At 39.4% G+C, this 13,550-nt stretch overlaps 1 protein-coding gene across 1 annotated transcript; it reads right to left on the bottom strand.

Moving 5' to 3' along the window:
* Positions 1-3,592: 3,592 nt before the first annotated feature.
* On the bottom strand, positions 3,593-8,650 carry LOC117774852 (bromodomain-containing protein DDB_G0278469-like). The gene is made up of 6 exons (XM_034607511.1): positions 8,605-8,650; positions 7,561-7,723; positions 5,937-6,101; positions 4,114-4,268; positions 3,815-3,846; positions 3,593-3,647 (listed from the first exon to the last, which is right to left on the bottom strand). The coding sequence occupies exons 2-6, from the start codon at positions 7,706-7,708 to the stop codon at positions 3,593-3,595; spliced, it is 555 nt and encodes a 184-aa protein (XP_034463402.1). The 5' UTR covers positions 7,709-7,723; positions 8,605-8,650.
* Between the last annotated feature and the right edge of the window lie 4,900 nt (positions 8,651-13,550).

Genomic DNA, 13,550 nt, shown 5'->3' with positions numbered 1-13,550 from the left:
CCAGAGAACAAGTCTCCACCCAGGATTACCTCGAAAAAAAATAAATGAATAAATAAATATAACAAATAGTGCACCGATGGAAGGACAGATTGCTCTGCCCAGCTGGCACACTCCCTAACTAACCAGGGAGATCACTCACAACTTAAAATCATAGCACTCAGATTCAATGCTCACCGTACTCACCATGACAAGAAGCTGCTCACAGCCACCCTACCAAACACCACCAAAGCATACCGGGTTACTCTGTCTAGGGGAAAAATAGAAAAAAAATAACTCATCCAGATTGATCCCGGACGAGCCCCCAATATGTTACAACCCGGCTCGACGGAAGTAACATAAAGTAGACAAACAAGGATTAAATATGAGAAAACTGGGTTTATGGTTACGAATGGTAATCAGACTGGTGAATGGGAGCCATGCGGCCAGCCCTGCTTAGCGAAAAAAAACCCCATGAGTGAAGCCTCCCAGGCTTTTAAGGCAGCAGCAGGTGCCAGGTAGAAGGAGGGGCTGAAGGAGGAGCTCCAGGAGCACTGCAAAACAAGGAGCAGATCTGCACATAACAATGTATTTAAACCTTTTTTTAACAGAATAAAATGCAGTCGGACAGAAAATATAGGCGTCATGTCAATGACCCACATAGAGCTGTTCAGGCTTGGACTCTGATCATGTGACAGAAGTTTGGTGGTGATAGGACAATGCACAGTGGAGTTATGACAACATCGTCTCCTTTGGCAAAGGATTATCCTTCGCCGCACCACCATGTTTACACGGTTTGAGGACCATGTCCTATGACTTGTCTCAGCTCATTTGAGCTGCATATTGTAAAGCAGCCAGGAGCAGTCTATCAAAGTATGAAACATGTCACTCCCTGTAGCCAGCAGGTGGCGCTGTAATGATGACTCAATATTGACACATGGATCTGATCAGGGCGGGACTGTGAATGTGTGAATGAGGTTTGAGGCTGATGGAACAATGCACAGAGGAGCTATAATAAATCCCTCTTTTTTGGCTCATCATCAAAATTCTATGTCACGCCACGGTCACACCGTGTGATGAAATCATATATACAGAGGTAGTTTATATCTCCATCTTGTTGAGATGACACTAATCGAATTTGAAGTTGATCTAATGAAAGCCCTAAAAGGAGTATGTCAAAGTAAAAATGTCTAAAATGGTCAAAATGGCCACTAAAGCCAAAATGGCGGGCTTCCTGTTTTGTCTAGCATAGCTATCCAAGAGACTTTTTTGTTTGTTATGAAAAGACACATGGCCCTACCGATTTTTGTGCATGTCGGCCAATCGTGGTGCCGGGGCTAGACTTTAGGGGGCGCTATTCAGTTATTTTGCCACGCCCATTCCTTAAAACCATATGAATGTCTGCAGGTCGGGGCTGTTGTTACACGAATGTAGTTTGAGGGAGACTGAACCTTGAACACTGAAGTTACAGCAATTTCATGTGTCACGACGAGTTGTTGAAATTTAACGCCAAGTCACTATTATGGCGTTTGACGAAAAAGTCACAGAAATCTTATGCCTTCATTATCAATGTCTTGAGACCCATTTGACACAGTTTGACATGGTTGCGGTCAGTGGATGAGAGGAATACATCCAAGTGTAAGACATGCAAAAACCAAGACATTTCCTGTTGTCAGCAGGGGGCGCTGGAATCTTAAGTCATGATTTCAGTGTAGATGTCATCAGGCCAGGACTCTTGTCTTACATGTCTAGTTTGGACTCGATTGGACCATGTATGTCCGAGATACAGAACCTCGTGTTTTGATGGCGTGTAATCAAACTTTGACGCCACGCCATGGTCACACCGTGTGACGAAAAATCAAAATTCAAGATAGTTTTTATCTCCATCTTGTTGAGATGAATGTCATCTCAACATGAAGTTGATCTGATGAAAGCCCTGGGACAAGTTCGTCAAAGTAAAAATGTGGAAAATGCCCACTAAATCCAAAATGGCGGGCTTCCTGTTGTGTTTTTCACAATGCACCTCTAGACTTTTTTGTGCGCTTGGTCATGATACACGTGTGTCCCGATTTTTGTGAAGATCGGTGAAAGCTAACTGAGGGGCTTTTCCTTAGATGGTGCTGTTGAGCCATTTTGCCATGCCCCTCCCACCGTCGGTGCTCGGGCCCTAATAATCTTTTCAATTTCAATAGGGCCTCCCACCGTCGGTGCTCGGGCCCTAATAATCTTTTCAATTTCAATAGGGCCTCCCACCGTAGGTGCTCGGGCCCTAATAATAATAATCTTTTCAATTTCAATAGGGCCTCCCACCGTCGGTGCTCGGGCCCTAATTATTCACACCCATAAACATAGTGAAAATGAACCACACACATACACATTAGCAACCTCATACTCTGTTTGTGTGTCTTACTGAGCTAAACACAGTCACAATGCACACAACATCTGTTGCACTTACGCTAACCTCTTGCCGCTCCATGCCTGCTACTGGAAGAACGGAGTTTAGCCAGCTGCATAACAGTATACCAAATCGATCCAACAAATCAAAATAATGGTAACATGGTAACAAAACAACTTAGCAAACATATTCAAGAGCATAAACATTCATTCGTACCTGAAAAGGGGAGATATCAATAAAGATGCTCGGACACCATGTTTCCTCTCTGGCAGCTTCATTGAGAATGGCACCATGGCCAAGAGCTCCCCTATCCAGCCTCTGCAGGTATGACTAATCAATCACCAATGTCACCTCTCAAACAGACTATACCAGTAGATTACAGATTAGCTCATCTGGCAGGTAGAAATCCTTATTCTTTTAACAAAAAGGTTTTTAACTCTGTTAACCCTTTTTGTTTAAAACTTTAGCCTTTTTCACAGGACTTTGTTCTTATAGCTTAAACATTTTAACCCTTTGTAAGACAATAAATGAATTCCATTTGTTTTTATGTCCCCATGACTGCTTTTATTGCCTATTGAATTTATATCAATAGTCAGCTTCCTAATAAAATCAATCTATCACACATACATACCATTTGGGGCATGGCAGCCCCCTCACCTTCACCTCCTTTTCCCCCTGAAAACAATCAGTGGCCAAAAAGAATAAAAATGAAAAACATTAACAATGAAAAAAATCATGTGTATATGAAGCAGTTAATGTGCATATTCCTCTAAAATATGAGAATTGACAGTAGAAGCCCTGACAGGATCTTCCTGCAAAGGTCAGTCAGATGTCATATGTAAAGTACCACATTATTAAACTGTGTAAACAGAATATTTTATGTATTTCACAAAACTAATGGTGAGTAAGAATTCACTTGGATAATTGCACACAGGGCAGTTCTTATCTGCATGTGTAGTGTTGAAAATGCAAATCAAACCATCTTGTTTAATCAGCATCCCCTACTGCATAAGATGTTTTCTAACCAGATTGACAAACACATATCATGTCTGATCCAGGAATGTACACATTAACACATTCATTTACACATTATGTTGTCAATTTACAAATTTCCCTGGAAACATAATTGTAAAACATTAATTGTAAAATATACATAAGTGTACCATAAAATATTTTAATTCAGTGCAAATGTGCAATATTCAACTTACATTTCGAATTCTTTCAGCGGTGATTTTTGAATATGGGTAGCTTCCCATTGAGTTGTGGTAATTGCAATCTGAAAAATTAAAAGAGACAATTCATTGCCTAGTCAGAGGAATAGAAATATTAGTAGTTAGCCACAACTCCAAATGTCATATTTAGATCTAACTTGATATAGTATTTGCTTAACTCTGTTAAAAATGTGAAATGAAAATGCAAAATGGAATAGTGATTAAATCTTACTTGTTGGGTTGACTTTTTTCCCTCCTTTGCGGCCACCTAGGGAGTTGGGGAAGAAAACGTTTGAGATCCAACATAGAAAAGAATGTTACTGAAAATCTTTTCGAAGTTTCACTTATTAATACCTAAATTGATCTGCCAGGCACAGAAATACATAAATGGGGCAGTACATTCTGTATCCACTAGGCACATGAAATATCATACTTTCAAAGTCTATGCTCCTTTAAGTTTAATAACAACTTCTTCTAATCAAAACAAATGGGATCTGCTGTTGAAAACTGAAAATGTAGCCATTGTTTCTGGTCCCTAACATGGTTTATTTGCAGGGTCTTACCTGGATATAATGGTGGACAGCTCTCTTTGGAGTTGGAGAGTGGGGGAGATGAGGATGGGGAACTTGGTCCAGGAGGTGAATGGGAGGTGGATGGGGCTGTGGCGGGAGCTGTAGGTGCAGGGTCTAATGTACAGTTGGCAAAAGAGAAAAAAGTTATCTAAGGTAAAGACATTTTAATATGATATTTAAGGGTGACAAATTACCATTATATGCTAGTAAGAACAGTCTATATGAAAAAGGACAGTGTTACACATTGTGTCCAAGTGTCTTGTGGTGTCATGGCCTAAGTTTTCTCTAAAACTGGAGTCAGATTTATCATGATGATCTTTATGATGAACTCAAAATTTGATGAACCTTGTTTGAACCGTGGTGAAAGTCCACATATTAAATGAAAATATGGGGTAAACATACTTTACGTAAATGGTTTATTTGCAGGGTCTTACCTGAATATAATGTTGGACAGCTCTCTTTGGAGTTGGAGTGGGGAGATGAGGATGGGGAACTTGGTCCAGGAGGTGAATGGGAGGTGGATGGGGCTGTGGTAGGAGCTGTAGGTGCAGGGTCTAATGTACAGTTGGCAAAAGAGAATAAACATAAACGACAAAGTAAATACTTTTGAATGTATTCCAGGATGTTTATTGAAACTAACTTGGATGTTAGTAAGATTAGACTTGTAAACATATGGGAATAATCCCTTTTAAAGAGTGCATGATTATTGGATGGTCCACAATCTCAACGTGCAAATTTTATCAATGGAACACCAAAGAGGCCAATTTGCATGAACATTATATTACAATCATAAAATCTGGGAGACTTAGGCTGGCCACAGACCATCTCAGATAAAAACTCTATAAGGGCCTAATTCAGATTTGGGATAAGTGCACACCAAAATTATAAGACTCCTCATTCAGACCTCTGGCTTATCGTTGGTATGAAGTGGCTCAATATCAGCTGTATGTGTGTGTGGATGTGTGGGGTTGTGGAAGGTGTGTCTCAAAGTAGTTGTACTCATTTAGGATAATATAGGATCCTGAGAAAATAATAGGCCTCATTAACATTATCCACAGAGTTTGTTTTGTATTTGTTTTTGTATTCCTTGTGGAATACATATATTAAATAATTAATATTTACTATTTGTTATCAGTGACCTTCATAGATGTTCAAACATTATAGTGTTTTTAATGATTCAGTCAAAAAATAAAGTAAATACTGTTGATACTTCAAAATTCTGATTGACGTTAAAGCTAGCTGTTGTTGACTCATCCAGAGAAAAGCTACACAGGTCAATTGCAGAGTTTCGTAAATCTCCAAATTAAGCAATGGTACCGTCACCTGGCCAAACTCATTTTGCACAGTGTAAACCAAAGAATGATTCAAGCAGTTGAAGAAACACTGAACTTATCTTGGCAAGTTCCTCCGTTTTTGTAGTCTGTCATGAGACTGATTATGTGGTGCACATAAAACTTATTTCCAGCATAGGCAACACATACACAAAAATTGACAACAGAATTACTGTTATTTTGATGCAGCCATCCATCTGACAACTTTGCTGGTTTGATCGACTCTTAAATGTTTTTTTAAGAGGATGACAGAGACATATCCATTGAAAACACAACCACCCAAACCCTTCCCAAGAAACAAATCTGGCAAACAATGGGCACAAGCAAGGCGATGAGCTATATACATATTTCTTGTGTCCCTCATAGGTTCAGAGGTAAGCACAGACATCAAAGGTTGTTGACAAACATCTTCTCATCTTATGGTAAATAAATTATCATGTGGCCCTTCTTACACAAGGAGTCAACAAGAGGCTGAATGTTTCTTCCTCTTCCTCTTCTTCTTCTTCTTCTTCCTCCTCCTCCTCGGCTTCTGGATGAAGAGGGGATTCAGCCAGTTCCCTCGGTCCCTCTGGGTCCACCGGAGTTGATGTGTTGGCCTTCTCTCTTTTAACTATCACTGTTTGAAAAAGAGTTATCTTAGGTGATGATGAAATATTGACACCATACATGTCTTCTGCACATGTCATGGAATATGTAAAGGGAATTATAGCTGTATTATGCCATACTGTTGTATAAGGGCACTCAATTTAATAACAATTATAATAATAGGCTTTTTCAAGTATTGACAAAGTGTGAGTAAAGGTAAGTATCTACACTAGAACATATTTGTGAGTGTTAATCTATCTTGATCCTGTACATTACACAAGGGCAATTACTGATACTGTCTCATTTCACAACATTTCTGGCATTATTAGACATTCATTATAAAAGCCTAGACAGACATTACATAGCTGCCAGTGATGCCTCAAAAAAAGGTTATTTTCCATGATATAAACATTTGCACACATGGGAGTGAACACAAAGATACGCACAATAAACAGACAGACAAACACATACAGACCTAAAAAATGCCTGCCCCTCATAAAACCATACTGAGCTACATTTGGTAGAACTACTGTGGCTTCTGTGGCTGGGTTGGCCTTGCTGATATAGCCCAAATGTTATCTTAAGGTAGTTCTCAATTTAAATAATGTGGTTGTTTGATTTAGTAAAATTCCACTCTACTGAGATGGAAGTCTGGTGACATCATAAAACTGTCAACTTTTAGTTCTGATTATTGTGACTATCCTACTTTTTAATTCCACACTTATAAATTTCAAAGTTGTACTTCATCTCACATTATTAAACATCTCCTGTTACACAATGGCCATCTAAGTGTAGTAAAGCCTATGAAAGACATAGTCAGCAGCACAGGAGCTAGGTCAAGAATAAATGCTAAAGCGTATTCAGTGTGCAGCGTATACGTTTAGGATCTAATTTGTGCTTATTAAAAAATATGAGTCAGTTGTTAAGGGAGAAACACCTTTATAATCGTAAAGGTTCCTAATCACATGTTTATGGACTGCATATGTACAAATAAAGCTACAAAAATGGTTGTGCAAATTGAACCCTGGAATTTGAATGGCTTGGACAATTTGTGGAGAAAGTGCAGCAGATGGATAAGGCAGCATGAAGTCATGAACAACATTGTTGATAAAACGAAGGCAGAATACAAATAATGCAAAAGAATATTTACAATTTGATTTTCATGTTCAATGCTGGAGTTGCTGCCAGTATTGTATGCTTGTTGATACTGTCCATACACCAAGGATGACTTTGTAAATTCAAAGAGAGAAAGATTTAAAAGAAATAAACATATTTGGATGATAACTCTGTAATTCTATATATCTGGTCGAAGGGGTTGTGGTTTTCTTCTAATATGGTTTCTGATCATAAAATGTATAATGATTCAATGAGGGTTCAAAGCTCACTGTAGACTGTATCCACCCAGAGTTGGTGTCGTGAGATCATGAATTGTAACCAAAAATATTTAATAAAGACTACACTAGCACAAACAAAACATTTTGTGGACTAACCTGACAAGAGGCTTTCATAAAGTGTGCGTACTGCTTTCACCGACGCGTTTTCCGTGTCTGTGACTACCTCCAGGCCACTGAGGCAGTCACAGGACACACAGTTCTTCTTCTTTGTTCCAAAAAGAAGAACAGGGTGCAACCCTGCCATCTTGAATTTGTGAACCTGAAAACAAATCGGGAACATAATCAAAATGGATTAACTATTAAAAACAAAAAGCATTATATTGTCAGTAGCTCCATATCCTTATTGTGCCAATTGACCATGGCCCTGATCTGGTCAAACAGTATGGCCTATAACCTGTCCACCCTATAGTAGTCAAAAGATGCCAAACAAAGTTCATTGAGAGTTAAGTTTGCTTAGAAGGAGTAGGAAAAACAAGTTTTGGAGGTATCCAAATTTTGTCAGATTAGAAAAGCAAAATGACTTTAAACTTTACAGACATCCTTGCTATTATAGTACAAAGTTTAGTTTGATGGAAATCAGAGAGAGACATAACAAATGTATTACTCCCTGTTTACTATTTTTCCAAAATTCTGGTCTAGTGGTCATACAGTGTGGCCTTTGAACTGAGATATTTGAAATTTTCTGGGCAGTAAATTTCGTAAGAAATGGGGCTATGACCTTGGGAGGGTAGAAAAAACAATGACTAACAATTTTATGTGTTGTATTGTACGATTGTACGATTTGAGCATGAATGTTTGACATATATGTCACCTGAATTTCTTACTTCTTTGTATTTACAGTGTTTTCGTACAAGAATTATAGCACTTCAAGGCATCTAAAGTTAATCTCTATACCTTTTTTATTCTGCTTTTAATCTGCGATTTATTTATGTAATAAGTGTCTTTTAACTGCTATAATGTTACCTTGTTGTTATTGTTTTTACTGTCAGTGTTTTTACCATGCAAAGTGCCATTGAGTACCTTTTAAAAGTGCTATACAAATAAAATGTATTATTATAATTATTACTATCATACATTCATTCGACCGGGATATGTAGCTAGTGTGAAGAGTCAGCAGGCTACAGGTAGTGAAGAGCTTACCAGAATCTGGGCAGCATCGATTAACTTGGAAGTATTACCTCCTTTTTTTAACTTTTCCCCCCATTCCTTGTCTGCCTTTTCCTTTACCGTTTTTTTCACTTGTTGTTGGCCTCCACAAAGTTTGCATATCTTGCATGCAACACATATGTTGCATGCAAGATATGCAGGTTTTAATAGTTGAGCCTGGCATTTCAACTGAAAGGGAAAAGAGACAAAAATATTACAGTTCATCCATCAGAGGCCATATTATCTTATAATAAATTAGTCTTTCAATAACTATAGTGTCCTCCTATTAGTGACCAATTGGTCATGAGTGTTTGTCACGATTGTCAGAATAACATTACCTTCTCGGTGTGCAAAGGAAGATGTAGGTATCTGAGGGAAAACAGACAAAACTTTTTTATTAGCATTTCCTACGAAATGTTGATGAGAACAGCCTGCTTGATGAGGGTTAAGGGGCTGAAGATTTTGCACCTTGTTAAGCTCCATGAAACAAATTATGATTTGTGAATATGGGCTATACAAAAAATGTGATTAATTGATTTGGTAACATTAAAGCTGACCACGCAGGAGAACAGGAGCTTTGATCAGTGTGAGGCTGTGTTTAACAACATTTAGTGCATTTTCAGTACAAAGTGAAATGAGAAAAGTCTGAGAGAATATTTGTTAGTTAATATTTTGCCAGTGCTAGTTTAATATATTTATTCTCAGTATCAATGCAAAAGAAATGAACAATCCATTCATTGGTTATAACATTCCATGGCGGCTGTGGGTAAGGGGGTAGAGCGGTTGTTCTGTAACCAGAAGGTTGGCGGTTCCCTCCCAGTCTTAACCATCTGCATGCCGAAGTGTCCTTGGGCAAGATGCTGAACCCCAAATTGCCCCTTTTAGAGAAATAATGCTGCCTATAGATAAATATGACTGCGGGTCTGAATTGGTGAATGGCAAAAAAACCTGTACTGTAAAGTGCTTTAAGTGGTCATCAAGTCTAGAAAAGTGCTATATAAATACGACCATTTACCGCCCCAACCTTGAGGAAGATTTTTTTTTATCGACACCATGTTGCATTCATGGTGTCAGAATTTTAAATGATTTGGTAAGTGTTGGAAATATGGATGCCTTCCAGGGCCTGCTGCTGAGAAGCATTCCCAGAGCATGATGCTGCCACCACCATGCTTCACGGTGGAGATGGTGTGGTTTGCGGCCAGCTCTAGGCAGATTTAAACAAGTGCCATACTCCTTCCATTTCCTAATGATGGATTTAACTGAACTCTGTGGGATGTCCAGTGAGTTGGAAATCTTTTTGTAGCCATCTCCTGACTTATACTTTTCAATGATCTTTTCTCTGAGTTGCTTGGAGTGTTCTTTTGTCTTCATGTTGCAATTGTAGCAGGAATCCTGATGAACCAGAGACTGGACCTCCCAGACACAGGTGTTTTTATACTCCAGTCACTTGACACACATCAACTGCACTCAGGTCATCTCCATTTCACTCATTGTGACACTGCTGGCATCAACTAGCTGGACCTCTGTTGAATTAGGTCAGTCACTTTAAAGGGGGTGAATATTTATGCAAACACTTATTTTACACTATATATTTTTTATTAATTGACATTAGTTTATAAAAATCAGTTTTCACTTTGACATGAAAGAAGGTTTTTTTGCAAATTCTTGTCAAAAAAGCCAAATTATATTGACCATGATTTCATGTATAAAAGCAACAAAAGGGTGAAACATCCAAGGGAGGTGAATACTTTTTAGAGGCATTGTATGTTTTAGAAGACTGGGGGGAAGGGTGGAAGTGGTGTTAGGACAAAGTGCACATGGTGTCAAGACAAACACCAAACCTGTTTTCAGCAGGGCTCCTCTTTTTCTGTCCAGAGTCCCTTGATAAGTAGTTGGATTGACTGGAGGCAGAGGGCATGTTACTGACAGAGGAACACGTGACAGAGGCAATAATCGTTGCCAGTGTCTGAAGGTAGAGCTTAATCCACAAAGCTAACAGCTGCCTGATATGGAAGACTTGTCGCACAATGAAAATGTGGGCTTCAGTCCAAACACAAGGATTCTACACTTTTTTTGGTGGTCTGCTTCTCATGTTGGCTCGAACTGACTGCATCCCTCAGGCTTTGAATAGTGTCAGTAAATCTGTTAAAGTGTGAGAACTGGGGGCTCATAGTTTTTTGGGGATGTAAACTGCAAGTTCACTTAAATATAGTGACACCTTTTATGTCTCTGGTAAGAAGCAACTACATTCACTCTTTAAATTATACCATCACTTTCACCTTTGAATTCTTACTGTACGTTCTAATGCAGGCTCTATACCTGCAGCATCGCTGAAGCCTTTAATGACCATTTATCCCATTGATGCACAGAGGAATGTGCTTTGAATATTAGGACATCAATCAGGGCACATGAATATATACCTCAGACTAGCTGTCTGTCTACCCTTTTCAAATATACACATACACACACCTACATTAGCACACACACATACACACACATCTCAAGGGCGTGATGCATCAGGACTGTTGACAGATGAGATAGATGCAGATGGGCCAACACTTGGCACATTTATATCAGTCTTACCCTCGCTCCCTCCTTCCATTTCTCTCTCTCTTAAACAAGTCATCAGTCAACATGGAGCTTTCACTCTGCAGCATCACATAGACAGCCCCGATATTTATTGTATGGAGCCAATACACACACCAGCACTACATCTGCCCCCTCCCAGTCAGCACTGGAGCCAAACTGATTTCTGAAGCCCATTCAATTTCAACCTCAACAGCAGAACCCAGTGTGTCAATAAAACCCCCACCACATCACCTGCTCCCACTGTAGCTGAACCTGTCTGAGAGCTTCTCATTTAAGCCTTCCTCATGGTGAGTGATGAAAAATAAACTGTACAATGTGAAAATCAAAACTGGTAAATCACCCCTTCTTGTAAAAAAGGAAAAAAAAAAACTTCTATAAGGCACGAACTGAGCTTCTTTTATGTACAGAGTATTCCAGTGGAGTTGGTCATTGCTTCATTGGGTTTGGAAGTGCAAGGAATAGATACTTTCATAGGATAGGGTCGCTATGACTGCACCTTTACTCTGGTGATTGTTTGTGGTGTTTCAGTCGTGGTTTAACGAGCCTTTTGTCACTTCCCTTTGAAGGAATCTGTGCACTGTCTTTGACACCAAAGCTCAACGTGCCAACAGAGCAGGGGAACACTGATGCAGGCTCAAATTGCTACCCATCATGCATTGTTGTGAGAAGCAGCATTACTGGATACTATCAAACTTTTTCAAATATTCCATTGTAGTTTTGTTTCTTCATTATTATCTTCTGTATTTAAAATCACAGCGTGTGAAATAAATACAGATTATTTCAAACATTGTTGAGGACACTGCTGATTATGTACTTCAGTCACTGAAAAGACGTCATCACAGTCTGGTACCGAAAGTCAGACCAATAGCTGTTTCACGATTTCCCACTCAATAGCATGTGTGAAGATCAAGCATATAAAATTTTGTATTCCTGCCATTGGTTACCACGCGTGTGACTTATGGTCTTTTGTAATATCAAGTGCAAGGAAATGGAACCCAGGATGACTAAAGGCCTGGTTATGTTGGGATGAACTACAGCACGTGATACAACATCTTGTCCAGTGGCATCAGAAAGCAAAAGTGTGTTAAATGTTCCCACCTGTCATAGCGAAGCAGAAGATGCAAAAGTCGTATAAATATGGGGCTAACGCCACATTACCGGAAAGCATTCCAAGCACGTGCAAATCATGATTAATTGCTCTCCTTTGTTATTATCAGATTCCCAGTATATACTGTATATATATATATATATATATATATATCAAGATCTTCTTTTTTATTGCACATATTCTACTTCCTTGTCAGAACCTGCCACCCACAGTGCAACTCAACCACTGACAGTTCAGTCTGAGTTTTGGGTGTGTTATCCTAATCGCAGCAAATGTAGCCTGGAGCCTTTAGCCTCAAGCAGAGATGAGGAGCGGACTACAGAGGTCTGCTAAACTCGCGTCTTTCTAACTCCACAGCAAATATATATGTCATTACATTTTCAGACTCTGTCATTGCTGATTTAAGTGGCATCACTCAAGGCAGCTCATCTGATCTCAAACTGCTCCCTCTGGAGACTCAAAAGGGTTTACACAACTTATTTTCCACATTCCCAGTAGTACTGGTCTGAAATTGGAAACACTTTGTTGGAACAGGGATTAATTACAGTCTTTGCACCACAGATGAGAGCTTGTGGAACAGACGGTCTTCACCACGACAAAGACCTTGAAATGTGAAGTCTCCACAGCTTCCTACTGGCTGATCAAAAGAAGCAAAGACACATCCCTGTGTTCTCAGTGATAATTCTCATACATTCATTATGCTCACTCCTACACTGCTACTGGACACCATGGCGAATTACACCTGCAGCTACAATGCAGAGGCCAAACTGTTTCCAACTGTAACACTCATGCAAATGAGTGTAGGCCTCTGACACTCACTTGCCATCACACTCAACATACCCCTGGAACTCTTTCCGAGATCCAGCTTAACGTAAGCAAACAATCACAGTCAGGGTAAGCGGTCAGACGAAGCTGGTTATCAGCTTCGTCCAGGGTATCAACCCAGGGTTTCCTCATTAAGATCTGAGCACGTGCACATGAAAGGGGCGTGTTTACTGCTGCATATGACCAATCACAGACATGGACAAGTGTACTGACAGCAGAGCATCATATTTCACAACGAGGATCAAACTGTTATATTAGATAATATGAGGAGAACAAACACATTATCCAGAGTAAAATAAAGTCAGTTAGAGCTGCTGGGTGCAGTAAAAAAAGCTGTGATTGTGTGAATGTGAAAGTTACAGAGCCCCCCGGTGACATTGGGGAAAAAAATATATCACGTGAACACGATAAAATAACG

The sequence above is a fragment of the Hippoglossus hippoglossus genome, chromosome 14 (assembly GCF_009819705.1).
Source record: "Hippoglossus hippoglossus isolate fHipHip1 chromosome 14, fHipHip1.pri, whole genome shotgun sequence".
Lineage (NCBI taxonomy): Eukaryota > Metazoa > Chordata > Actinopteri > Pleuronectiformes > Pleuronectidae > Hippoglossus > Hippoglossus hippoglossus.
The sequence above is the reverse complement of the archived record's forward strand: the minus strand, read 5'-3'. Positions and strand labels throughout refer to the sequence as shown.

Bases quoted from the DNA above. Each gene is read 5' to 3' on its own strand.
- LOC117774852 (XM_034607511.1), bottom strand. From the start codon at position 7,708: ATGGCAGGGTTGCACCCTGTTCTTCTTTTTGGAACAAAGAAGAAGAAC. The intron at 6,102-7,560 runs GTTAGTCCACAA...TTTTTCAAACAG, and splicing joins TTATGAAAGCCTCTTGTCAG to TGATAGTTAAAAGAGAGAAG. The intron at 3,847-4,113 runs CAGAAACAATGG...CTCCCTAGGTGG, and splicing joins AAATAAACCATGTTAGGGAC to CCGCAAAGGAGGGAAAAAAG.